Source organism: Ciconia boyciana, chromosome 2 (assembly GCF_034638445.1).
Source record: "Ciconia boyciana chromosome 2, ASM3463844v1, whole genome shotgun sequence".
Classification (NCBI taxonomy): domain Eukaryota; kingdom Metazoa; phylum Chordata; class Aves; order Ciconiiformes; family Ciconiidae; genus Ciconia; species Ciconia boyciana.
This window is the reverse complement of record NC_132935.1, coordinates 26,624,617-26,652,437: the sequence shown is the minus strand read 5'-3', so window position 1 is coordinate 26,652,437 and position 27,821 is coordinate 26,624,617. Positions and strand designations below refer to the sequence as shown.

General features: G+C 38.1%; 1 protein-coding gene across 1 annotated transcript; it reads right to left on the bottom strand.

Moving 5' to 3' along the window:
- Positions 1 to 1,188: 1,188 nt before the first annotated feature.
- On the bottom strand, positions 1,189 to 27,821 carry VIRMA (vir like m6A methyltransferase associated). Its single transcript, XM_072852188.1, has 24 exons — positions 27,733 to 27,821; positions 24,747 to 24,862; positions 24,416 to 24,502; positions 23,984 to 24,032; positions 23,201 to 23,369; positions 22,564 to 22,686; positions 21,742 to 22,026; positions 19,848 to 21,000; positions 18,313 to 18,804; positions 17,363 to 17,517; positions 15,841 to 15,923; positions 15,285 to 15,378; positions 14,604 to 15,148; positions 13,785 to 14,020; positions 12,787 to 13,039; positions 11,411 to 11,628; positions 10,001 to 10,133; positions 9,244 to 9,396; positions 7,168 to 7,328; positions 6,825 to 6,921; positions 5,603 to 5,769; positions 5,105 to 5,436; positions 4,097 to 4,240; positions 1,189 to 3,633 (listed from the first exon to the last, which is right to left on the bottom strand). Exons 1-24 carry the CDS (start codon positions 27,793 to 27,795, stop codon positions 3,476 to 3,478), a joined length of 5,466 nt encoding a protein of 1,821 aa, XP_072708289.1. The 5' UTR covers positions 27,796 to 27,821; the 3' UTR covers positions 1,189 to 3,475.

Sequence of the window (27,821 nt, the reverse complement as noted above, 5' to 3'; positions counted from 1 at the left end):
GTTAATGCAGTTTGGTTCACTTCTTTCTGTTGTGAAGTTTGAGTATCCTCCTTACCAGATGAAATAGTGTACTTTAGGTGTGCTGGCTGCACAGCACAGGAGGTCATGAATAAACTACACTGTAGGGTCAGTGCACTGGTGCAGGTAAGGCTGTATACTTGTTGCACAACGTTTTGCTACATAGAGGGAACATACAGCAATAAACAAGGCAGGCATTTGATCAAGCAGTATCCCTTCTCAAGGATTTTTTTCTCCTGCCTCACAGATGGGAGTTTGTGAATGGGGTGAGCAGCTGTTTTGAGAGAGAGAAGAGCTGCTGTAAGTTGGGAACTCCTACAAGAGGATGACAGCCCAGTCCTGCACAGACAGCAGGATAATAAACTGGCAAGAAGGGGAAAAAAAAATTCCCTCTGCATCAACTGAAGGGATCTCATCCCTAAAGCCAGCTTTTTGTGTATGCTGCAAGAGCCCACATGGGGTATGAACATGTAAGACCAGGAAAACAAGAGCTGTTCAGAGTTTTGTACTTCAGAAGTTGTAACCTAGGGATGCATTTGCTCGAACATGAACTACCTGGAGACGGGGCACACCAGAGCATGAATTTGCTGCATGCAGTACTCTGCATTAACTGTCTTGAGCATCTTTTCTTACCTGATGGGAGGAGTTATTCTGAGGGGGACGGGGGGATGGGGGGGGGGGTAAGGCTGGAAGCTCACATCACAACTAGAGAGAGCAGCACATAGCTTGCAGAGAACCTCCTTATCTGCTTATACTGATCCATCTGCATCTGGCCTTCAGCCAGTATAGAATAATAAAGACTGCATTGCTGCTAAAGATTTTGGAAGTAAAAAAAGTGCACGCAACTTGTCTCACCATTATTCCATACACAAATGATGCATTTGTCTATCTGTTAACGAGAACATTAGCTGAACCAAGGCAATTCTTACACATTTCAGCCAGAAGCACAGCCTTTGTTAATATCGTCTCCTTTTCTTACCATGCTGGTGCACACATACCAGTCCATGTACTCAGCCCCAGGACTACAGGAGGAAGAACTGTAGTGCCCAGGTGTTTTGCTCATCAGGTAAGGTGTTTTGCTCATTCACTAAGCAGTATTTTGACATTGGCATTAGACACTTACAGTGTTCTGGTGCTCCAGTCAGGGAACAAAACTTGAACATTTCTTTTTGGGCAGAGTATAAAAAGCAAAATTTAATGCCTGAAGTGTCATTTACTCATGGTAGGAATCCAGCTTAAAAGAGCAAACCAACTAACTCGAAGTTTTAAACAGCATTATTTCAAGTTGAATTCATCCAAGAAAGGAACTAAATTCATTTAAAAAAAAACCAAAAACAAACCATGATAGACCTATACTTCTTTTTCAACTACATTTACAGAGCTTGCATACATCAATTTAACCAACCCTTTATTTCCTCCTAGTTTGAAAATGACTAGTGTGACATGCCATGTATTTTAAACTTTCAAGAACCAGTACTGAATATTTACATATTTATTCCATGCTTGACATTTTACTTTTCATTTCAAATTCCCTGACAGAAAACAAATGATTCATATCCCTGCTAGTTTCCAACACGGTAAAATTTCTAAAAAAATAAAACAACCTTAAACACATGGTCTAAAGGAGCTAGTCAGCTTTAGAAGTATTTATGCAGTGCTCCTTAAAAAAATAGCATTAATCCCTGTAATGCCTGTGAGAGCTCCACCCATTTTAGTCATTACAATTGCATTATTAGTAAAATTACATCTTCCTTTTATTTTACCATTCAGAAAGTTGTTTGGCTTCCAATCCAAATTTTTGTTAATGTTACTTTAAAAAACATTAAAAAGCATAACTTTGTGAACCGATACCATTCCCTTTAGCTGCACCCAGTCAATTAGAAGTTTGCCACTTTCATAGGTTATGCCAATTGACTTTGTGCAAACTAATCGCCTCTCAAACAGTGGGACACTGTCCCAGCATCTCCACAGAGAAAGCACATGTAATAGGGGCCTTCTGCAGTTCAAATAAAAACCCACTTAATTTATCCAGGCAGTATAAAGCTAAAAAAAATTCAGTTTCAAGTATTATCATACTTTAGAAACACTTAAAATAGGGTGTTAAAGTTTATGATTCTAGGCAGACGAGCTGTCCAACGTAAGTTAAGATTATGTAAAATAAGAACATTACAACTGGGTTTTATTTAAGTAGACAAAGACCCCTTTATAGCACTTTTACAATGTCAAGAGACCAAAGCATAAGTGAAAAATCAAGCTCAGCCAAGTCTGCCAGTGGAGCTCATTTGTAAAAATTGTATATGGCCTTTAGAAAAAGCTAACGCTCCTCACCCCATCCAAAACTGCAATAAAAGGCTATTGAGAATCGGTTAATTCTGTGAAACCCCATGGAGCTCAAAGGAATGCAAACATGTAAAAAGCTTACTTCAATCACTGAATTTAATATGAAAATAAATTTAGAGCTGAATCTAGTGGTAACATTTCTTTATGAATTTCTGCTTCTCAAAGTTTTTATTTTTGCACTATATCTCAGTGTAATTACAGAAACAAAAATACAAACCATCTATTCAAAGGGAAGGTTTAGTATTACTGCTTCACTAGGTGGTTGTTCAGTTCATACCTCTGTCTCTATGGCCTCTCCTCAACTATGGAAGTCAGCAGAGAAGCAGACAACTAATTAACTCCAAGCTCTCTACAGGTACAGGTATCTTGCCTTTTAACTTCAAAGCATACTCATGTTTCCCAGTGAAGTAACTCTTGTGCTCCTAACGCATGAGCTGGAGTTATAAAGTAAATGCTAGAACGTTATCTTATTCTCCCTGAAGTCAATGACAGATTTTCTACTAATTTTAACAGGTGCGGGATCTTAAGTGTCTAATCACATTACCAAAGATGTACAACAAAAACCTACATAAATTACATTTACATTTGTATTCTTTCACAGATTAATTAATTTCAGTCAATCTTCTATCACCTGCTACTTCAACTGCTGTCAGATGGACCGCATTCATTAATAACTCAGATTGGCTAAAAAAAAAGGCTAATGGCTCTAAACCTGAGAGAAAAAAAGTAAAATTGCCTTACATATATATATTTTTTTAATTTTCTTGCAGTAATAAGTCACACACAAAAAACCTGCACCTTTCTTTTGGCACAATGAATATGTTAGAAGTCCTTCAAGTCTTAACTCAAAGAGGTTGTTTACTGAGTATTGTCTACTGAAGTCCACAAAAAAATTAAAATTCTTTCAAAAGGAACAAAAAATTTACAATTGTACACAAAAAGTCTTGAATTTTATTGAAATTTCAAGTCTTGTATCAAACAAACTTTTCTTCAGACAAAAATATTCTCTTGGTGTCCTCCAGGTACCAGTAACTCCAAATTGGTCCTTTAGTGCCGCCGCTTTCTTTGTCATCTTCACAGAAGTCCACATGGTTGGGCTGTTCCATTAGGTCTCATTTTATCGTGTGAAGGAACGTACATGACGACCTCTTCCACTGCCTCCACTAACAAACTTTCCTCTTGAGCCACCACTGCTACTACTATTAGCACTTGTCCAAGACGGTCCAATTCCTCCCCGGCCTCTGGAAGCACGATCGCGAGGACTCGGTCGGTAGCCTTAAAGCAAAGAAAAGTATACTCAGTTGGAAAAAAAAAAAAAAAAAAAAAAAAAGCCCTAGGCGTAGTAGCTGCTGTGAAAGCATAAGAAACAAAAACAAGATGAGACACAAACAGGGTCTGTTTTCTCCTTTAATTTTCACTTTTCTTTTAGGCAAGCATTTTTTGCTTTGATTGACTCTATAATTACCAAGTAGGTACGAAGACAACTGAATTGCAAAAGTCTGAATGCAAAATTAAGATTCTGCGATCAAGTGTTCAATTCAGCAAGTTTTATGGATTACAGGGCAGTTCGTATGAAAGCATGTATTTGACACAGTCTCAGTGACAACTGTTCATATATGCTTAAAACATTTGCTGAATTTCAAGGTGTCTGCAGCATCCTTGCATGGTTTCATTTGTAAAGCGAAAATGAAATTCAAGGAATTTTCTATAGTTCGATGCCCATATGAATACCATGTACCTGCTGAACTTAATGGTCTCAATGGTGGCAGTGGACCCCTGTTAAAATTGCTTTGACCACCTCTACTGTCATTGTAGGTTCCCCTGGGCGTACTCTGTGCACTCCAGCTTGAGCCTCGAGCGCCTTCACGACGACTGTAATTTCCTAGACAGGGAAAGAAAACCCCACACACTGTTGAGCAAACATAACTTTTTTTTTTTCATTTCAATCTTCACAATGCTCAGAGTGGCAAACATAATATTTACATAATTCAAATAAATAAAGCTACTCCGCATCAACATGCCCTCAGTATTCTAACTCATCAAAGTCTACAAGTTGCTGTATTATACAGAGAATCAGGGGACAATATCTATTTTTCAGACATGAACTCAAGTTTTTAAAAAAATTACATTATCTAGTGCATTAAGATAGACTCCTATACCTTAAGTTTTTGTTGTAAAATAAATCCTAGTATTTATAACTTTACTAAATGGCAGTATTGTCTGTTGCTACTGTGCAAAGACTTGCCCTAATTATGGGATTGAAGGGAAAGGAATGCAACCTTGTCTACATATGAAAGAAACTTAACACTCTGTAGCTAGAATCTCCAGGTTCACTGAAAACTGCATCTTACTCCTGTCAAGATCTTCCATCCTTTTATTCAAAAGCCTCATTTAAACCCAGAGATCTACTGTGATGCTTGATTTCAGGAACTAGCAGGTCACAAACGGTAGAGAGGGCTTTTTATTTTTCTGACTGCATCTCTGAAGCACTCCAACAGTTGCTAAAAGAAAACAGCTAACTCCTTTGGTAAGAGAGGGAGAGAGAAGCAACACAGGAACTTGCAGCCTTGGTTCAACTCCACAGCACTCGAGAGAACCTTTTCTAGTGCCAAACAACTTATTTCAACAACACTGCTTCAGGAACATCTCATGCCAAGGATGATTAATTGCTAGTAAATTGGGTTAGTATTACTGAAGCATTTTTAGCATTCATTTACTCAAATTCTAATACAAGGAGACAACATACCTTTTGAAGCAGGTGGTGTAAAGAACCTGTTCTGACTGTGAAAAGCTCCTCGTCCTCCACGATTCCCTGAGAACCCACCACGTGAAGAAATCTTCTGTGACACTTTTGGTGGCCTTTTGGCTGGTGGTATCCCATCTGGAGCAACGACTTCTTTGCTCTCTGCAGCAACAAAATCATCCACATGCATGGAGGGTGGCCTGCTTGTATTCTGCTTCCTCTGACGGAAGATATCATGTGGTCGAATTCCTTGTCCAAATCCTCCCCTGCCTCTTCCTCTTGGTGGTGGCACAACGTGAGCTCTCTTTGCAGGCTCTATGTACTCAGATTTTCCACTGTCATGACAAACCATGATGTATTTAGTTAATGTAAAAATGTGTTCATACTGAAGGTCAGGCATTCTCCATATTGGAGATGCAATTTGAAAGGTTATTTGACATTTTGAGAACATACAAAACAGTGCTGAACACACTAACTGTTTACTCATTAAACTCATCTTACCTTGAAGTTATGAAGGTCTCATGCTTGTGCTTGCCAAGTTTGAACCCTTTCGTGGTTTTTGTGCGGCCAGGAGATGATGGTTCTGACAAAAATGACCTCTCCAATTCAGCTTGCAAGTCAAAGTCACTGCAGCCCTTCTCTGACAGTTCAATTAAGTCAACTTTTACCTGCAATGATAGAGTTTAGTTTTATCACAGCAATCATTACTAGCACCTCTGAAGAAGAAAACATGCTGCACCAGGATGGATGAGATTCAGCTAGGGTCCTTCTACTAGAGCAAAAAAAGCTCTATGCTCTACCTCTTAATGCCGTAGTGTGACTCAAAACAAAAAGCAGCAGAGCTGCAGCAAAATTGTCTCAATGGTTCTGAATCTCAACAAAGTCAAGTATTTCAAGTATGAACACCTGTCTTGTCACTAAATGACCTACAGTGAGGCACTCTTTTGCTTAAGCTACAGTCCTATAAATTTATTAATGCTGCTTTTATACAGGAATCAACAGTTTTGGTTTTGCTTAAGAAATTAACACACAAGTATCTTTGCATGTAAATTTAAAAAAAGAGTAAAACTAGAAAAAGAATTAAGGCAATGAAGTCAACAGAAACTGATTATTTCTCACATAAGAAGTTAAGACACTGCCAATTGCTTAGTTTTAAAAAAAGTTATTGTATATTTTTCAAAATGACATTTAAAGTTTAGATTATAAAAATCAAGTTTCAAATACTGTTGAAAAGTTTTTGTGCAAGTAGTTTCATTTACTACTGCCACTTTTTCCACTTTTGTCACATCAGAGCAAAGATTTAAATTTAAAAAAAAGTGTAGCTATCAGGCTTTTTGGATATTACTGCAATGACAGAAGACAAGCAAGGAAAAGAAAATAAGTCACATTCTTTGTCTATGTTTAACACAAACTGCTGAAAAGCCCCAGCAGCAATGCAAAAGCAGGTTAGGACTGACACAACAACTGTTCCTCTAAAGCAGATTACTTCTGCATTCTTCTGCATTAGAGCACTGCAGAAGGTGCTAATTTTGTGGCTGCTTCCGAGTGAACCTGAAGGCATTTGATAACAGCCTTTAACAAATGCTAACCCCTATATCTGTGTCAATTTACAAGGGTGAGCTCAGGAAAACAAACCGTTTGGCCATATCAATTTCTGATGCTACTAGCTCAGGCCAACCCTCATTTTTAAATCCACTTCAGTCACATTAATGATGCCTTTTACCATATCCAGATCAGTGTCTATTTCTTCAGCCTGAAAGGGTGAGAACCACATGGACTTCAGCTGGTCATCCATCACGTCTGCCAATACATATGTAGTCCTGCAATAAAACAGCGTCAAATGATTATGAACTACAACCAACTGCAAGCATATGCAGCATTACAGAACATGAGGTGAATGTTATTGCCTTACCCTTGATACTTGCATGAAATTAAATACACTGGGACTAGAAGGTAGTAGTGACAACAGTGCTGCTTAGCTCCTGTTTATAACATACTCATGCATAAATTACTGCATATTCTTAAGTAAATCACAGGTAGCATGCTCACATACTTAACCATTTTACCTGTTGTTAAACAAATTCTGAAGAGAGTCTGGTGCAGAAAGAATAGGCTCTACATCTTGGTCACTCAGCGGACAAGAATCACCCGCCGATTCCAACATCTGCCTCACTCCAATGATGTTGTCCAGTAAGGATTCAAGGCCATCATCTTCCTTAGAACGATCCTAAGTCAACACAGCACAAGTCAGAACTTTCTCCCTTCCTCAGAGAAGGAAACATGCTTTTTTTAATTTAAAAAAAAAAAAAAAAGAGGGGGGTACTACACAAAACAGTCTATCCATCCACAAATAGTGAAACTAAGACACCCAAGTACACAAACAGCAGCAGAGAGCTCCTCAGTATGCTGTAAAACAAACCATGTCACCACATGCACATTCTAGTCTTCGTTTCCAGTTGATGCAATAACCTCTGTAACATAGTCCCAAAGAAGGCATCACCCCAGGTTTTAGTTAATAAGCTCTCTGCTAGAGCATTCCAACATCCTAAGTGTCTGCTATTTCTCCTTCAGCCCAGCTGTAGCTTTTAATCTTTTACCACAGATGTAGGCAGCCAGTGAAGGGACAGGAGGGAGTATAGCACTGGAAAAGTATTTGTGACCAACAGGCTGTGGAGCAGCTGTTTTATGGACTCTTCTAAATTAGCCATCTACTGCACAGCTGCCATCAATTATGTAGGATTAAATCTGAATATTAGAGTTAAGTTTGCAATTAGAAACACAGAAGTGTTGGATGCATTCAATTCTGCGTGTCCTCTAGTCCAATCCCCCCCTGCTTGAAGTAGGACTATCATCAAAGCCAGATCAGGTCAGCCATAACTTTATCTAGCCGCATCTAAAAAAGGCTCCAGTGACAGAGCCCACAGCCACTCTGAGCAACTTGTTCCAGTGCTGCACTTCTCTCTCAGTGATTTGCCCCCGCCCCAATGTCAACCTGAACCTCTGAAGCCACAATTTTGGGCCATTGCCCCTTGTTTTATCATGTGGAATTACCAAAAGGAGTTTGATTCCACTATCTTTGTTACAATCCCCCAAACAGCTGTAAGTAGCTCTGAGATAGCTCCTTAGCCCTCTTCACCAGGCTAAACAAGCCCAGCTTCCTCCTCCTCTCTCTATAGCACATGTGCTCTAGGTCCCTGACCACCTTGGTAGAACCCCCTTCAGTTTCCCTAGATCTCTCCAGAACTGGCAAGAGGGCAAAGGTAGCCAAAGGTGAACACAGCACTCCACATGAGAGCTCGTCAGCATCCCATGGAGACAGACAGTAAGGTCGCTTGATTTGCTGGCCATGCTCTTTCCATGATAGCTCAGAACACAGTCTGCCTCGTTTGTAGTGACCATGCAGTGTTGGCTCATGTTCAACTTAATGTCCACCATGACCACCTGGCCCTTTTCAGCCCAGCCCACATCAAGGCATAGGGTTACCCTGCTCTCACTGCAGAACTTTGCATTTTTCCTAGTGACCCACATAAGCTTTCTGCTAAATCAATCCTAAAAAGTTTATTGAGGTCCCTCTGGATTGAGGCTTTGCTGTTTGTTGCATTAGTCACTCCCCCAGCTTACTGTCATCCATAAATTCACTGAAGATGTATCCATCGTTCAGGTCTCTGATTAAAACATCCAACAATATCAGCCCCACTATTGACTCCTGGATATTCCACTTGTTACTGGCCACCAGTAACATCAAGCCACTGCTAAGCAGCGGATCAAGTTGCTTATTACATTAACAATCTGCTCACCACTGTCCAGTGCTCTCTGTTGTATGCATTCGCTGCCTTTCATCACACGGTTAACTGCCTACAGTCTTAAGGTATGCAAATACTCTCAGCACAAGGGGATCCCAACCCTACCTGAAACTTCTTAGCATTACCACAATACAAACAATAAAGCCAGAATGCACCCTGCATCAGAATAGGTGATTTTGGACATCGGTATTAAAACAATGGCAACAGCTACTACCAGTTCCGCAAGGTATGCCACAGAATTGCGCACCCTTCTCATCACAGAGGGATAGTCTATATTGTTTTAAAAATGCATGCAGATACAAGACCACAACATCAACTTGATTATTTAAATTATTTTACCATAACATGTTTCTCCAGATCAAGCAGCAGGTTTTCTGGGGTTTCTTCTTTGTTCTGCAGTAGATGTTTTAACTCTGCAGTAGTCAGACCCAGTGTTCTGCCTGGATGAGATCCATCTGCTTCCATAAGGCTTCCATCATCTCCACAACATCCCTGAAATATTTGAGAAGTGGGAAATACGTATACATAAATAGTCATTATACTTCCGGACTGCAAACCCCTTAGAATTCAAATGTACAGTAGAGCAAATCTAGCAAAACAAGAGTAATCTCTTAATTTAAAAACATATTACGCAAAATATTTTAATAAAGTACACTTCAATAGGCAAGTTTAGATGCTGCATCAAGATGAATGGAATCCTTTCCTATACAAGCTAAGGTTTGTATCACAGAAATAACAAATATTTTTGATTCCTTTCTATACTACATATCAATACAGCAACTCTCTTAACACGATGCCATGAATCTAAAACCTGGACCCAATAGCATGCTATTCACTTAGGAAATCAATATGAATCAATATGCCATTCTTCCTACTGAAAAACCCTCTTATTTACTAACCATATATTCTGCCCAGCTTTCACAGATTTCATTAAAAACTAAAGATGGCACTAGCACTACTGATCTAAAAGCCTTACACAACAATCTGCATAGTTAACTGCTTTCTGACATAATTGTTCCTGAACGTTTCTCACACTCTTCAGATTTCAGAGAAACGCAGCTGAGTTTGTCTAAGTATTCAATACATATTCACTTACCAGCGTATCAGAGTTCAGAATCTGTCGCATAAAATCCAAAAAAGAAGAGGCCAGTTCACCTGTGTCTTTGCTAAAACTAGTTATTACTCGTTTTAACAGAGTGTACAGAGCACTGCTGTGTTTTCTTAGAGAGCTGTTTTTACAATGAAAAGAGAGAAAATACTCTATTAGTGCATACATTGTGACCATTCCACTGTAACTTGTTATAAGAAAGCAACATATATGCAAATAAATTTGGTAAATTTTATAATCATCAAGTTGAGTTTTGATTACGAAGCTGGAGCTTCGTTATTTTCTGTGTACTAGACTGTTGTTCTCACCAGTGCTGCCTGCAGATGTTTCAGACTGCACATATACAGCTATACGTACTGCAGCAATACCTCTAAAACCTGCAAGAAATTACATTTTCATCTTTGGGAGAAAAGGGATAGGACAACAGAAATTTTGCTTGCACAAGGGCCTTATGTATAAAGCAGGATCATGCTTGCTGTTACAATTTCACTGCATCCCATGATGCCTAAGTGCAGGAACAAACCAGAAAGGTAATCATCAAAACAGAAATAGCAAGGCCGTGCACTGAAGCTAACAGCTAGACATATGGGATCATAGAAAGAACAGCATCTTTAAGCTACTTATTTTTCATTTGTGGGTTGTATAGCTTCTTGCAGTCTGAGCAGCACAGTTCTGTAGCACTGCTTAGAAAAGCGTGTTGAACAACCTTTTATTGACAAGGCTCCAGGTACTACCTTTTTCTCTTTGGGAACCTCACAACTCTCTTGCCTCTCTGCATCTCACCTTCAGTGGACAGAAACAGGTCCAAATACAGGACAAGGAATTAAGTGTCAAAACAACAAAATACCGTCCAATTCATGTATATATTCTGTTCAAAAGGGAGGACTGGAGTCAACAAAAGTAGTTTAAAAAAAATATATATATCCTAATTTCAAAATCCCTAATTGCCTGGAAATCAGAACACTCTGGGGAAGTACAAACTGAATCCCCTTAAAACAGAGGGAATGACAGACAGCTCTCCAATGTCCCAGACGAGAGCTCTAACTACTGAGTGACTCAAAAGGGAGGGACATGAGCACTATATCTCATTCTAATCCTCCAGCCTTGGAGCAGGGAAGTGGAGGGTCAAAACCTTTTTTCAATGCTTTGTTTATTTCTTGAAAGAAAGTGCTCCTGTGTGCATATTGCAGAAATGATTCAGATGAAAAATCTCAAGTGAAGGAAGACCAAAATACTGAGTAAAACACTGAAGCCCCAAAAGAGAAATGAAAGTTCAGGTGCCTTATCCTCAACATTTCCTACTAGATGAGTAGGAAATTATTTCACGTTGCAGAAGTTTTTAAATAATTTTAAGTTGTCAGGGATCTTAAATACCTTAAATATCTTAAAATACCATACCTCTTTAGGTGATAGAAGCCATAGTCATGCTCTGTAAGGAACATCATTGTTCGGATACATGTCAGCAGACAACTGTAACTGCTCTCAGAATTAGTTAATGTTTCCATCAGAGAGTCACAAATTAAGGGCATCAGCTCTTTGCTTGGTAAGGAGTTGGAAAGCTGCTCCAGTTCAGACACAGAGCCTTCTGATGAACTTGGTAAGATGAGTGCAATATCCTATAAAAAGTGATTATCATACACATAGTAAAAAAAAAAAGAATTCTGTATACCAGCAATAAGTATAACCCATACATTAAGTCAGAAACACTACGTTCTTTCACTATCCTTTTATCACCTTATTCCAGTATTTCACAGTTATTACTGACCAGTAAAATACTAATCCAGTGTACCTTTTTTAAATCGGTTCTGTTAAGGGTTACAAACCATTATTGATTTTTAAAAACATAAAAGCTTCAAAGGGTGAAAAGCGATAGCAGAGCTCATTGGATAGTATTTTATACTTGCACACAGTATCTTGCCGAGGTAGTCAAACTGTCCCTTAATCTCAAAATATTAATCAAAATTAAGAGGCTGCAGACACCACCTAGGAAGTTTAAGATCTACTGCCCCCTCCATATTTTACATAAAATAAAACAAGATTGACTTTCACGATGAATTTGCATGGGCAAAGAGCTCTTGTTTATATGCAAATGGCTGACCAATCTCTACTGACCAACAACGCTCAAATGTCTTTTGCATAAATGGGTAAGCACTAAAGCAAATAAATACATGCAACTAGTAAGACAAATAACGATATACGAATCTATGCACGCAACTAACAGGAAACTACCGGGGCTAGTCTATGAATCAGTTTTCAGACAATATTTCTTACTTTGCTCCAGTAACGTATGCTTTTTTTTTTGATGGTGTAGTTTTATGGTAGCAGCATATCATATATATCTTTGTATTTGGAATACATTTTTAAGAGGTTTCAGTTAGACAACTACGAGATACATATTTATTCAACTAGGTGAAAGGTGAATAGTGACAACTCAAGTTTTGCCAGTGGCCCATGTTCCAAAAATCTTCCCACAGGGAGAAATAACATCCCTCTCTCACCTGAGGCAACAGTCAATCTTTGTGCCATTCACTTTTTGGTTTCTAATGAGCTACCAGAATAGTGCACATAATGCAAAAGAGATATCATAAAATGAAAGGATTTACATTCAAGAGCAACAAGATAGCAAGGCTGTCAAAGCAGCCAACCACACACATTTTTTCTTTCTGTGTTTTAACAACATTGATTTTTAAAAAAGCAGGCACTTAAGAAATAACCTCATTTAGTTTGTCTCCTACAATTATCAACACACATTATGCATTAAAAATACAAAATACCTGATCACAGAGGGACTGCAAAAGGGAAGTTACATATTCAGCACTCTGTTGATGAGTGACATTGTCCCCGGCCGACCGCATTAAAGCCAAGAGCTCCTGGAAAACCTCTGCATACTTTTCATCACCTTTAGTGGTTCCATTGATAAGATGCAAAATAGCCAATTTACAAGCTTTGTGTGAAGCCAGGGCATCCAATAAAGCAAGCAATCGAGTGGTCTGTCCAGTGTACTGTTTCTCTTTATCTTCTGTGTTGCTGTAAAGGATATCAATGCACTTTGAAAAACCTGTTTTAAAGTGATCTAAAAAGCTACAAAAACAACCATTACAGGAGCAATAACTCTGCATTTTTAAAAAAGCACCTAGTTTACATACTTAAACTTACAGTTTTACTTTTTGAAAAGTGCTCAACTTCACTAAATGACTTTTGGTTGCATAATAAATTAATTAATCTACCATGCATTTAACACACTATAGGGCATCTAATTGTATACGGATAAATATTCTTTTCTAGAAATAGTATCTAATTCTATGTGGATAATTATGCTTTTAAATAACAGTACTCTGTTTCAAAACCCTCTGAAATGGTAGTATTCAACTTCCTCCAGCTTACAAACATTTACACATTTTCCTGTTAGCATGTAAATCACAGTATAGCAAATTTTACTGGCCTACGTTTGTTATTTATATCAGATAGGTCCTTTAGAAGCAGGCAAGATAAGGTTTTGTAGGGACAGCCTGAAGAAAACCTTCCTAAAATACTTACCATAAACATACAATGTGAAACTGTCTACATCAAAACACAAAAGTATGACGTGGTTCCTTGGCAACGTTAAGCATTATCAGGACACAGTATATAGCACTTGTCTGAAAATCCATTCAGCTCATAACGGATAAGTAACATTGCTGAAAGTATTTTCCTCCTGCTAAATCTACTGTACAGAACCAAGGTGAATTTAATAATCCATTAAAGCAATCTTTGCAATAGAAAACGACGATACCTTTGTAGGTCTTCTACAATCAGATCCAATACAGTCCTCATGATAAGAAGAGCAGTAGGTGAAGCCAGGTCACACAACTGAACACAAATACGTCTCAACATATGCTGAATGGGCTGGCAAGATGAACCGGAGAAAGATCGAACTATCTCTTGTATCAGTTTGGCTTGAACATGAAGATGCATACTCCACAGCTTCCTGGTGTTGAGTGCCACTGAAATATCATGTGGTTCAATTACCTGCAGGAACAGAAGAGGAGGTTTTTACTTTCGACTTTTATCATAAAACCCGAATTCCACCACAAGGTATAAACAAAGACTAAGTACTAATACTGTCCTCATCAAAAACATGCAACGCGATTTTCATTATTATCACTGAATGACAGGGCACAATTCCAGCAAATTAGGTATGCCTTCGGGGAACATGGGTTGTCACACACCTTTTACGCTTACTTATTAAAGAACACAAATTCAAGATCCATGTCAAAAGAAAGGAGAGCCTTCATACACTGAGAGTTTGGCATTCAGGGTTAAATCCAAAGGCTTCACAGCCAATCATTTAAGTAATAGAATGGGAGTCTAGGTAATTTCACAAGGGACAAAAGAACAACACATGACCGCTAATTTTAAAAGATGCTCCAAATCAGAACAATTTCGTTTCTGATGAAAAAGATGTATCTTCAAAGAATCTATATGAACACAAATGCTTTACAGAAACTTTAATTCATCCTTTCACATATCTGTTTTTCCCACAACTACGAAAATGGACTAAGGGTTATACATAATTACAGTTCTTTAACAACTAAATAAATCTGAACTATACCTGAGTCGTCTGCATGGGCAGTGGAAGAGGCAACAATTCTGAAAGCAGTATAAGTCCAGAGAAAAAGCCTTCGGGAATTCTTAAAATTGAAGAGAGAACTTCCTTCAGCATTAAAGACCAAGTATTGTTCGCCAAAGTTTCTTCCGAAATGGTAAGTTTTTCATTAACACCTTGTGTAAAAGTCAGTAAGATATCAACAATGTCATTCTGAATTTTTTGTTCATCACTGTCTAAGCGGCCCGAGAGAGGAATAGAACACAGGAGCATGTGTAAAGAAACAAGTGCTGATGGAACACGCATGTCTTTGAATTCAAAAGATCCACCTCTCAGCAGTTCTGTTAGCATTGTTTTAAGTAGAGTAAGTGTACAGCGGGCCATAGAAATAGTAGTAACTCTGTGAAGCGTGGTGCCCATGTTGACATGGAGTCGCCAAGGCTGAATAAGTACGCTGTTCAGCTTCTGTAATACCCGAATGAAGGTGTCCATTCCCTCAGAAGAAAAGAGCTGAATAACTGCCAGATTCCATTTAAGGTCTTTCTGTTGACCTGTACGGAAAAGAAATAACATTTCTGTATGTCTAATTTCTCCTGGGCAATCACAGTTACACTTGAGACATGTTTAAGTAGAAGACTCAGAAAAATAAGATTTCTATGTTAAGCAGCATAAATATATCAACCTTACCTTCCACCAGAGGCGGTGGACATGCAACGTGACAAAGAACACGAAGTGCAGTAGGAAGACCAACTCCATCTGGGGTCATCAAACTGTCAATATTCTTAAGGAAAAAAAAAAACAAACCAAACCCATATTACAAGGAAGGACAAGGATTTTACAAGTGTATCACTAGCTTAATATTCAAATTCTGTATTTAGTTACTGTAAGTATTCTGCAAAATTTAAGTTAAATTATTCCACCTTTTGGAAAGCAGTCACAAATACAGCAGAAACAAAAAAGGAGGGTCAATGTTTGCGTTGTGGTTTTATGGTGAGCTAATAGATTTAAATAGTTGGATCTCTGCACTACATAGTTACCTTAGATATCGTTTCAATAAATATAACTGAGAGCAAGAACTGGCCTAGATCATAAGCTTTAATAAAAACATCTATTTTGGATAATAGTATATATATTTTTAAATACCATATATTAGTACATACCTACTGATAAAATATCAAACTACAAAAAAGTCTAAGCTGATAGAGCACAGCTAAAAGATAGCATCTATCTGTATTTTACTAACCTGTTTGACGTATTCAATGAGATTTGGAATACAATTTATTTCAAATCTAAGATTTTTCAAAGGTTCAAGCCACTTGCTGAGCTCTGGGGAAAAAAAAAGACTTAAGAGTTAATCAAGTAACTTGTAAGTGCATTTATGAACATAAAACGTTTGTAATAAAAATGTACTTAATTTACACAACAGGTACTAAATCCAAGTGTGAAATTTGTGAAGAATACATTGCAGCTGTAGCCAGCTGAAAAGCATCGACAAAAATAAGACTTCAGAACAGGCAATACACCTCACATACGTGGACAAAATTTGGCTCAAGCCAACCTGAACACTCAAATAATTTTCATCTTATTATTTGTAATTAAACATATTCTATAAAAGACACTAAGGGTCCCACTGTCAACTAAAGAAAAAGCCATCAAGAGCAAGGAGCAAAGCACATTCCCCTTAATGTACATAACAGGTTATTACAAACTGAATACAAAACTCCTGTTAAATGCCCAAATGGAGTCAATCTCTGCACCAGTAACACATATTCTCTCTGGAAGTCCTTAGAGATTAACAGTCTCTCTCTTACTCCAGAATAACCTGAAAGTCCCAATTTTTTGGGACAAGATATTTAAAGTTTTAAAACCCCTTGTTCCTGCAAATATTTAAAAGAATGTGAAGGTTCAAAGGTCAACTGGATATGAATTGACAACTATTCTCTGACTGATTTCATGATATGGTTTAATAAACTAGCCCCACTTCTCATGAAACTGTCTGATGATCAGATGAGGAGAAAAGAAATAAAAGCATGGCAGAGGAGGGAATTAAACTAAAATTTTGAAGAATTCTGATTTCTTTCAGTGCATTTAAGTTTTGGAAGAAATTATTGGTACATCTACACGAGTCAGTTAAGCCATGCAGAGCACAATTCTGGACATCAGAGCTTCAACGTTCAGTTGTCAGAGTAGTCCTCAGCAGGCTTTTTCCCCATCAGCTCCATTCCAAATGAACTGGGCCTCATCCATGAGTCAACACAAGCCAGGGAACACCCTGAGACACAGTTTGGAGTTCAAAAGATTTAGTAATATGGTAACATGGACTATTCCATGCCAGTTGGCCTAGGTGCCAGAAAACAGTCCCATGATTATTTACTAGTATATACAGACCCTATAAGGCTACATCACTAAAGGAAACAACAAAAGTAACAGTCAGCTCACTGACTAGTTTAGTCCATTTTTACTAAAATTTGCTCTATTTTCAACACAGAAATAATTTCAAACTTCCTGTAATTATCCAAAATTCATGGTAGTTAATATTACTTGAAAAATAATTTAACTAGAAAGAATTTCCTATTTAACACTCATTAACAGGAAAAAAAAAATTACACATTATTTCAGTGACTCAACTAATCAGATGCAGCTGGAAAAGGAATTTCATTACATACATTATCCAAACCAGATGATCGTGAAGCACCAATTACCCACATATAAAAGGTTTCTTCTATACATTCAAACAATTCAGTTGATAATGACACATACTGTACCTTGCAATTTGGTGTTATTTTCGTCTGCCTTACAAAGCTTCAGCAAAGGCGCTGAGTGCTGTTCCAGCATTTGGACATCACTGGAAGACTGAACCACCAGCAAAACAAGGATGCAGGCATAATTATAAGCAACTGACTTCTTAGACTTTGAGTCTCTGAAACAACAAGAAGGATTTTCTTTAGATCTCAACTAATGCAATGGGATATTTGTTAGATTTTTGTCCTCTGACCCCTAAAAATCTACCTACAGAACTTTTACTTTCACCAAGGCTTGCCTCATAATTGATAATTATCAACCAAAAAAACCAAAAAAACACAAACCCCCCCCCCCCCGAAATGTTCTCCGGTGCTTTTTGAAAACTGAAAGCTTTCTTTTACATTTACTTCACATTTATTTCAGCATCCACAAAAGATAAGAGCTGAAAGCACTGACTGGAGTCAAGTAGCAAACAAATTTTTCCACAGCTTTGTCTCTTTTTACAAACCTTGCTTTAAAAGTGCTGCTACCTAAATTAGTAAAACTGCCTGTCCAGAGAAAATAATGACTGTTTTTAACAATTACAAGAACTTATAGAACTGAGACAGTCCCACACCAGAAAAGTGTCCTGTGTCATTTCCCCACTCAAATCTTTTGCTCATTTCACAGTCAAATTTTATGCTTGAATGAAAACTACCTACTTACTGATTTTTTTTTCACATAGCCAGAAGTCTGACCTATATCAGAACACCTTTGTGGATGACCTACACAGATTCTGGGCTTTAAGTACTTAATCACAAATGACAGGCCTGATTTTCTATTACGTTCTTCTACTTAAAAGTTGTTTTGTTTTTAAACAAAAAGATCATGATCTAAAAGAAAAAAATATTTTAGATTTACTGAATTATTTATAAAAGATACGATACTTTTTAAATGTAAAAACCTAAAGAATATAAATAAATGCTTAAATTACCCTAAAGCTTCTTTGGAATAGTACTCCATTAAAGTAATAAGACTTTGGAGATTTTTCTCCAAACTGAATACATGAGCCACAGCAGATCTTCCCACAGGGTTAAAGGTAATCAAGTAAAGGTTGTGAAGTGTTCCCAGCAGATCCGAATGGTCTGTCTCCTCGCTGGCTGTGCACCGCTGAAAGTGGCAGAATAATTCTGAAATGCACTGTAACGTTTGTGTTGAATGCAGGAGCCACAAAGCAAAAGTATCCTCATTGGCACCATCTGATTGGAGGCCTTCCTCTTGATCTGGATCAGAAAACTGGCAAAGTGCTCTAATCAACAAGTTTGTTGCTTCGTACTCGGAAATAAAGAAAAGAAGACCCTTCTGTGACTGCGCCAGGAAACGCAATATATCTCGTATAGCTTGAAGCACACCTGGATGTGCACCTGTCACTGGAATAGACAGTAGCAAAGTAATGCATTCCAAGAAATGGTGGCTATGAAGATATCTGGAAAAAGAAAAAAAAACAACAGGAAAATAATCAGTAATATTACAATCATCTGTCAACACTGCATAATAACATTATATAAAATTACATGCCTCCTAGCTTCAGCACTTATTGCTCTGTGGACTATGAGAAAAAATAATTAATTACGAAGTATTACGTAATTTTAATCTTACAAAACATAATTGCTATAATATTTACAGGAAATAAATCCTTAAATATAAAGTTCTGATCTCAAAAAAAACCCCAAAACCAAAAAAAACCCTCACCTTATCTACAAACAAAATAACACTTTATATTAAATTTGCTGTATCTGAATCATCATCAACGCCGCATTAAATGTTTTAAATGTGCTAAGAAATCATTCATATAGCATATGTAGGTGGTGATTTGAAGACTCTTTGCATGTGGGTGCTCATATTCAGCCATGACCTACACAGCTACTACCAAAGAAAGCTGTTAGCATTTAGAGAAATACTTTCTAGATAGAAACTTGCTAACAGAGAAATAACCCATGGGATCCTTTAAATGGCTGAAGGCAGGCAGGCCTCAACTCCTCTGCCTGTGCTGTGAAACAGCAAGCTGCACTGACACAACTGCATGACTTCTAACCAGGGCTGGCTTATATCTTGCCAGCTCGGCATACAGAGAGAGCTACTCCAGACTTGTTTTATCCATATGCACAGACATGTTCCAAGACGACAAAGGGAAAATACTCTAGATCTACAACGTTCAAATATGCACCTGTACAGCACCTAACAAATTGATTAGGATCTATGAATCCAACTGAAGTGCTAGTACAGTACCAGTAATAACAAGAGGTTAACTTCTTGTTATATGCATGCTAGGTTGATTGAAAGCCAACAAAATAACAGCTACATTAACTATCAAACTCTCTCAGACTTTATAAGCACAATCCAGAATCCTCCAATAAAGTACAAAGTGAAACATCTAGGAAAGTGTTAGTCAGCAAGGTCATCCCTAAAAAATATCTACATCAAGCTGGAGGAAATACACTCTAGAAAGTGAACTTGTAACTGCCATACCTAAACAGGACAGGGTAAGGATCATCCCTTTCTGGAGGGCCTGTAATGCGTGCCGTGGTTGGGAAAGATTTCACAGGTGGCTGAATCATTGTATGAGGAGCAGTTTCCATCAAATGGAAGATTTCTTCAAGAAGACTAACAAGTTTTTCCATCTCTCCTTCGCTTATATTAGAAGATTCCAAAAGATGATCCATGTCCATAGGAGCCTCCACATCATTCTCATATTCTTGGCTGGTTCTTTCAAGTCCTGCCAAGTCCTGGTCCTGTTCTGGCTCCGTGTGATTAGGAAGAGAAGGAGTGTTCTCTGCTAACTGATCAACCACCTTTTTAATATCTGACAGAATCTCATAGAAGTGACATTTCTGGAGAATTGCAGAACCAGCAGTAACTACTCTCACAGTCTGATCTAACAATATGAGTTCCAGGAGTTTCTGATAACCACTTTTTTCATGTCCATCTACACCACCTCTTAAAAACATTTCCATTCCCTCAGTCATACTAATAACACTATCCAAAGCTTTAAAAGCATTAAGTTTAAGGGAGGATGATACATGATCTGCAAACAAGAGTTCAAATAACACATTAATAACTCCTGCCTGCAAGAGTGCCATTATTCCTTGAGTCCCACATTCTCCTAACGACGACACCAATTTTGTCCCAGCTTTGACTTGTCGGACATTCAAAGCAATGGGCTGTTTGAGAGCTACCTGAAGGTTTAAAGCTTGCAGGGTCCAGTCTACTAGCTGGGTAATATAGTCTTGCTTTGTGTCTTTCACCTGCAGGTAGCTCAATCCTTTTACTATTAAACTCGGAACTTCTTCTAATGCAGTGACCCACTTTGCACCCCTTTCTTCTTGATATAATTCCAATAGTTCCGTTAATTTAACTGAGGCTTCCACTGCCCCTGAATTTTCTTTTTCTGGGTCTTGGTCCTTTATTTTACCAACTTCATTTTCAAATACAGTCTTGTAAGGGCAGCTGAAGTATAAAAGAGGTCCAAGCTCCCTTTCAAAAGGTTCATACGTCACAGGAGGCACAGATGCCAGATCCTCAGGAGTATATTCAATATCAAAGCTTGGATATTTAAATGTTTCACGTTCCAGATCAGCAATTCCATCTTCATCACTTGAAATCTGCTCATATCCATCATCTCCTAAAAAAAAAAATTCAGTTATGAAATAAAATCATTTATGGATAAAACAGTTCATAACTGCTGAGAATCTGCTCAAAATAAAAAACTAATAATTTATTTAATACAAATATTACTGGTTAGAGAACAATCGTACACTAACACATAGGAAGCTTTCTCTCTCCAGACATAAGTGAAAGCTACAGTTGACAGATTTTTTTAATGTAATAACGGAGACATTTAAAAGAATGTATAAAGCAAAAAGTTTAACTAGGGTACACATTACTACAAGAATATTGTCCAATTTTCTTCCTTTTGCAACTATCATAAAACTTTTAGCCTGAAATTTTGCACAGGCATGTGTGGGAACTTTAAGTAATACAAGAAGATGACTACTGACATTATTACATAAACAACTTTACTTGATTTTTAATTAAGAAATAATTTCTTTCTCCACTTTCCTACATTTTTAAACAAAACAGATAACAAGATCGAATGTTCATTCTCACCTATAAAGCTGTATCTATTTTCCTCTATTTATAGAAAGTAACAGGAAGATTTACTATAAAGGAATAAATATTCCACAGCAAAATACTGTTCTTGAGAAATGTCAGAACCATAAATAAGGCAGGCAATGCCTTATTTTGGTGCAACAACCAAAGGAAAAATATCCAGTTCTCCTCACACTGCATCATCATAATGGTACTGCCTTCAAAATTTCATAAATCTGACCTCTTTTCCTTAACTTTTTACAACTTCACTTACCTTCACCTTCTTCCTCCTCTTCACCCTCTTCTTCATCTTCATCTTCCTCCTCCTCTTCCTCTTCCTCATCAGCAATACTCTCTACTGTATGCCCATCATCATCATCCTCATCCTCTTCCTCCTCAACATCCACATCATCTTCATCTTCTCCTTCTTCTGGTTGATCTTCCTCCACTTCTCCATCATCAGAATACTGGCTTTCTTGATGAATGGATGTTCGATCAGGAGAAATGGGCTCAAAGTAATCCTCCCTATGGTCCACATCATCTTCTTTTTCCCCAACCACTAAAAGTATATACAAAATTTAAGAAATGAGAGTACTTCTCTGAAATCCAATGCTCAATAATGTGTTTTAGAATTTTGCATTATGCATAGTGGAGATACAAAAAAAGCATCTTGAAGAAAACCTTCAGGTGATTTGACTGAACAAAAGCAACAATCACTTAGTTCAGCAAGACTATAAAGAAATATGTAAAGAGTCCTTGGCACTTTTAACCCATAAGGAGACCAGAGAACTCAGCAGATGCTGCAAAGGGATGGAGGACGAGAACAATGAATACCGGAGTCAACAGAACATTTATATAAAATATGAGCAGCATGTTCAAGCAGCATATTGGTCAACAGCTGATATTCTCAAATCTATTAACTTTTAAATTGATACAATTTCAAAGAGCCAACAGATTTTCTTTCAAATCCCTTTCCTAAAACTGAATCGGTCCAGCAACAGCAGACAGGAAACCTCACACCAGGCAGGAACACAGAATTCTGCCTCCGCTAAGCAGTGATGTGCAGCAGATAAAACACAGTCTGTTCTCATTCTACCTGACACTGGCATAGGTTCATCCTCATCATCATCAGGAGGAGGAGGGCCTGGAGGTGTCCTTGGTCCCCTAGGTTGTGGTCTTGGAGGGCTGCCATTGAACTGGTCTTCTTTCTCTCCATCAACTATATTTATTGTGAAAATAAAAACTTGCATTTAATGGAATCACAGGAACAGAAGCAGGAAATCTTAGGTTTTCAGTGTTACTTTTGACTAGGGAACACCTTCATTTCCCAGCTGTTTACTGCTGTTTACAGCTGTTCACAGTTTACAACTGTTTTTTACTACACAGAGTATTCAAATTTTGCAGTCCAATAGCTGTACATTGAGCAAGACACTTCTAATTTTACATCTAAAACCAAAACTGAAGCAGAAACTTGCTCATGGATTCTATTCATAGCCATTCTAATACCAATGCAAGTAACCCACTCTCAAAAAAGCACTAGACAAGAATCTACTTAAAACCATCCAATATAAATCTAAAAGAAAATACAAACCTAAAGGACAAAGACATAAAGCTAGAAAAATAAAGCCACTGAAATCTAAAATGTGAAAGAATTGGATTTCTTTTTTTTAAGATGGGATACTATGATGTTGATTTAAAAAAAAAAAAAATCTCTGTCTTCTCACAAGGCTTACCATGTTTTGGGTTTCTTTTCAAACCAGGCTGTTGCTGGGGAGGTGGTGGCGGAGGTGGCGGTGGAGGAGGCGACTCTCTCTCATGACTTATTACCCTGTCAACTGAGCCATATATTGCTAAAGTCAGACAGTTGTACCACCCTCTTAGAACCAATCCATCCGTGTTGACCTGTTTTTTTTTTAAAAAGAAAAAGCACTTAAACAACACAAGATAACTTCAGAAAAGTTATTTTATTTTAATATCACTGTATCGGTATCTGCATAAAAGCAAGAAAGGATAACTGAACATTAAAGCATCTCTTTACCATACATTTTGAAAACTTTAAATGTACCAATCATTACAACAAATAAATAATCTTTCTCTAAAAGCATTCAATTCCCTGCAATATATTGCCTAATCTACTACAGCCTACTAAGGAAAAAAAACATTACCATGGGTAACACAAACACTGATCTGAATGAAATAAACCCAAACAGAACTGAAAATTACATGCTTAGCTGTGGCTTGCAGCCAGAATGTTCTGATTCATCTTTGCTCATAAGTAGTGGATAGTTCTATTGGTAATCTCCATAGAAATTGTCAAGCAATCAAATCGTCTACAATTCATGCCATTATAGATGCAGACTCTAAAGTAATGAGTATCTGAACTACAGACAGGTTTTAGAATAAGACCTTAAACAATAAATGCTTTACACAGCGCTAACGCACCACATGCAACCATATTTATACCTAAATGACAGATATGTAGAAAAGAGGAGGAGGTTTAAATCACATTGCATTACCTTTGCATTGGGTCTGAAAATAATGGAAGTGTTTTCATCATATTCAAGGCTGTTAAAAAAAATATACAAAGTTATTTTTCCATTAATATAAAGCACGTTTACAGAAATGAAACACAGCAGTGGTAAACGCATAAGCCAATAATAAAACATTGAACAAATACATGCTCTTAAAAACAAGAGTGCAAAATCACTTATTTCTACAAAATACTTTTCATTAATATATATGGACTCTGTAAGTTTAAAAATAACAAAATCTTTTCTTCTTTTAAGCATGAACCTCTGTCCTCCCACACAGATTGCAGGAAAAGGGCAAGAACACAAACTAGCAAACACCCGACCAGACATGAAAATCATGGGAGATACTGATTTTCTATTGTGCATTTTCTGCACTAAAAAATTCTCAGGAAGAAAACTAATCTTGAAAGTACTTACCTCCCCAGCCTATCAAAAACAGGGGCACTTGGCTTGCTGACATTGTTGAAAAACAAGTCCAGTTGAAATGTATGTGGAGATGTCTCTCTGGAATCAGAACAAAAGTAAAAATTCAATCTGTCGAGCTCCTTATCAGAGTAAGTAGGACTAACAAGGGGAAAAAACCTTTAAATTATACTGTTTAAATAATTCCCCAAAATAATTACAAGTTCAGCAGACACATAAATGCATTTTACCTTTTTATATAGGAGGTTCTATTGAGATATACAAGTTCAAGAAAACAATAACAGGAAGGTGTTCCTGAATCAGATACCCAGTATCTTTCACTCACCCATAAGCCCTATTGTCAGGCAAACTTGTGTGAGCTCTCACTCCTGGAGGAATGACACGTACTTCATTTATGTAAACCACACATGGAAAACGAACTACATCTATATTGGTACTTTGCTACAAAACAAAGAAAAAAGAAAGTCTAAGAAATGTAAAATGCAAACAACAATGCACTCATATTCTCTATTAACCAAATTAAGGTTGCAATGCTTGTAATTACAAAATTCAATTCTGTAAAATGCTAAATGCTGTTCAACACTGTTAGACAGAAAAAGTTTGGGTTTTTTTTATAATCTTCTGGCACTTTTCATATATTTAACACTTTTTTCTAGAAAGTGTTACTGGTTTATTTACATAATTGGTTCCCTTTATCTGCGAGAATCTTTTAAATAGTAACAGGTTTTTTTTCTAACAGAAGATATGTTGGTAAAGGTAAAAACTGGAACTTAAATCAAAGAAAGACTGAGTATATGGTTCCCTTTTAATAAACCGTATCAATTTTATAATTAAAGAAAAAAAGAAAATGTGTGTTTTAGTTTTAAACATTAGCAAATGTTCTATTTCAAATGTAATATTAGAAATTATAATGATACTATAAATGTTTTACTAGACCTGTACAAAAGTCCCATATGATGCTTCTTTCTCCAATTTTGCAACAACATCTGAAAACCTTTTGCAAATAACATTTCTGTTTACCACACAGAAATAGCAAGTATAAAGAAATGTTATGCTTCAGCACTCCTAAAAGATGTTTGAGCAAACTAGGAACTAATCATAAAGTCACGGTGACTTCCCAGGTAGCAGCCACCAACTTAATGCTGGAAGTCTCCTCTCACTAGATTCACTACATTAGGTCTTATTACATTTATACATAATTTCTATCATATATACACTTACAAAATAGTAAACATAGATCAACTGTATGTCCAACTGTAAGCATATAAAGACTTCCTTGAACAGAAGGTCAGAATCATGTTTCTCACTGAATGTTTCTAATTAGCAAATTGGATTAGCAGACACTGCACTAGGAAAAAAAAAAAAAACAAAAAAAACACCAAACAACGGATCTAAGTGTCTACCAACATAAGTAAAAAATGAAAATTAAAAAACAAATTGATCTTCAGTCAAAAGTCATATAACTTTCATCATAATCAGAAAGCAAAAGAAACTCCAAAATTACCAGCATAAGGCTAGAAAATACTAAGATTTTTAGAAAACTAATAAACAAAGAAATAGTCACGAAAAAAGAATATTTAAGTGTGTGCTTTTGGGCACATATTAGAGTCATTAATACGAAATCTATGCAGGCATCCTTGAGCACACAAATACAACATCTCACCCTAAGGGCTGACGTATTACAAGCAGGATGGTAGAACAAAAGGAACCCCGCTATGACACGGAGCATGGCTTTATTAACAGGAAGGGGGTGACTGTAGCCTGCGAGGAGTTATGGCTGTGGGATTTCTTTGCTTTGCCTTTAAAAAAGGTGTATGTGTCACATGAGGGACTCAGATTTCTGGAGGAAGGGCTGCTGCTGAGGAGGCTTCATCCCCAGCAGCACTGCCCAAAGAAAGACAAATTTCTGCTTAAGTGATATGGGATTATGCCCTGACAGCCAGGCATCAACATCATCAGGATGGCAAGTGAATCCAATCCACCTTCCCTTCAACACATTAAAAAAATAACTATATCAAAACTGCTGAACACATGTTAAACTGCATAGCTAAGCCAAATAAATAATTTTATTAGAAAACTCAGCTGTACTTTTAAAAAACTGCAAGTTCCGAGGCAAGACTCACGATCCATTTAGCTGAAGAATTAGCATAACACAAAGAAGGCTTTCCTGAAACATGTAAAATACGCTTTGTTTTTTTCTTTAATGAAAATTCAATATGGTTCAGATCTGGAAAATGTCACTGTCAAGAATAAAAGTGCCAGAAAACATTATACACAATTAAAAATGTTCAATAAGAGAACATACTGCCCTGGAGAGGAAAAGGAGTGGCTAGTGTTTCCTACCCAGAGGAACAGCAGTGGCTAGCGTTTCCTGCCCAATGCCATCTTAAATAGTAGAATTAAAAACACATGTGGGTCTCCCTTATCCTGGCAGCTAGAAAGGACTCCAGAATGGCTTCCCGTTTGTTTTTAATTGCAGCATCAGCTCAAAATACTTCATTTTCTTTCCCTAACACCTGTCCACGAACACAGCATCTTTCTCAGATTACACTACACTTTATGCTTTCCCCCTCATGGTCCCCCTTTTCCACCCTGAACAACACAAAACCCTGGGCAAGCCTGCTGCAACACAAGCAGCTTCGAGGATGCTCAGGATCCCAACAGCCTCGAAGTGGAATATTTGTATGAACTCCCACTGCTAAAGGAAGTTTGAAATATTCCTTTTGCTGATGATACATGCGGGCTGCATAAATCTAAGGGAACATCTCACATGCACACAACTACCCATCCTCCTCATTAACTAGAGAAAAGCATTCGATATCTCTCAAGTGGACGGGTATGGCCCTCTGCCTGACTTCCTCCCTTATGGACTTCTCCAACCAGTTTTATCCTCTTTATTTCCCACTGGCTTCTCCCCCTCCGTTATCTCTAAATCCTCGCTCCTGTCCCACCGCCGTACCCTCCCGCAGCCCCCTGCCCGCGGCACCCCGGGCAGCCAGGACAGCGATGGGCTGGGCGCACCGCGGGGTCCGGCTCGGCGGCCCGAGCAAGGCTTCGGGGGCAAGGCGGGGAGGGAGCGCAGACGCCCCCTCGGCGGGCACCTGGCCAGGGCCTGCTCAATCCTGCCCGGCCACCCTCTGAGGCGAGGACCACCGCCGGGGCCTACCCCAGCCCCGCTCGGCCCAGCGGTGCTCCGTGCCCCGCAGCCGCCGCGGCCCGGGGAGGCCCCGGCGCGGGCAGGAGGGCGCCGGCGGCAGCCGGGAAGAAGGAACACGAGGGAAGCGGCGGCCCCAGCGCCCCCGCCGCGTTACCTCCGCGCTCTGGTGCTTGAACGTGTCTAAAAACAGCAACTCGGTTGCGGTGTCCACCGCCATCTTGGCTCGGCCGAGGGGGAAGGGCA

Excerpts from the sequence above, each read along its gene's own strand:
- VIRMA (XM_072852188.1), bottom strand. The coding sequence starts at position 27,795 with ATGGCGGTGGACACCGCAACCGAGTTGCTGTTTTTAGACACGTTCAAG. Across the intron at positions 21,001-21,741 it reads AGAGGAGGAAGAAGGTGAAG|GAGATGATGGATATGAGCAG; the intron begins GTAAGTGAAGTT and ends TTTTTTTTTTAG. Across the intron at positions 4,241-5,104 it reads TACACCACCTGCTTCAAAAG|GAAATTACAGTCGTCGTGAA; the intron begins GTATGTTGTCTC and ends TTCCCTGTCTAG.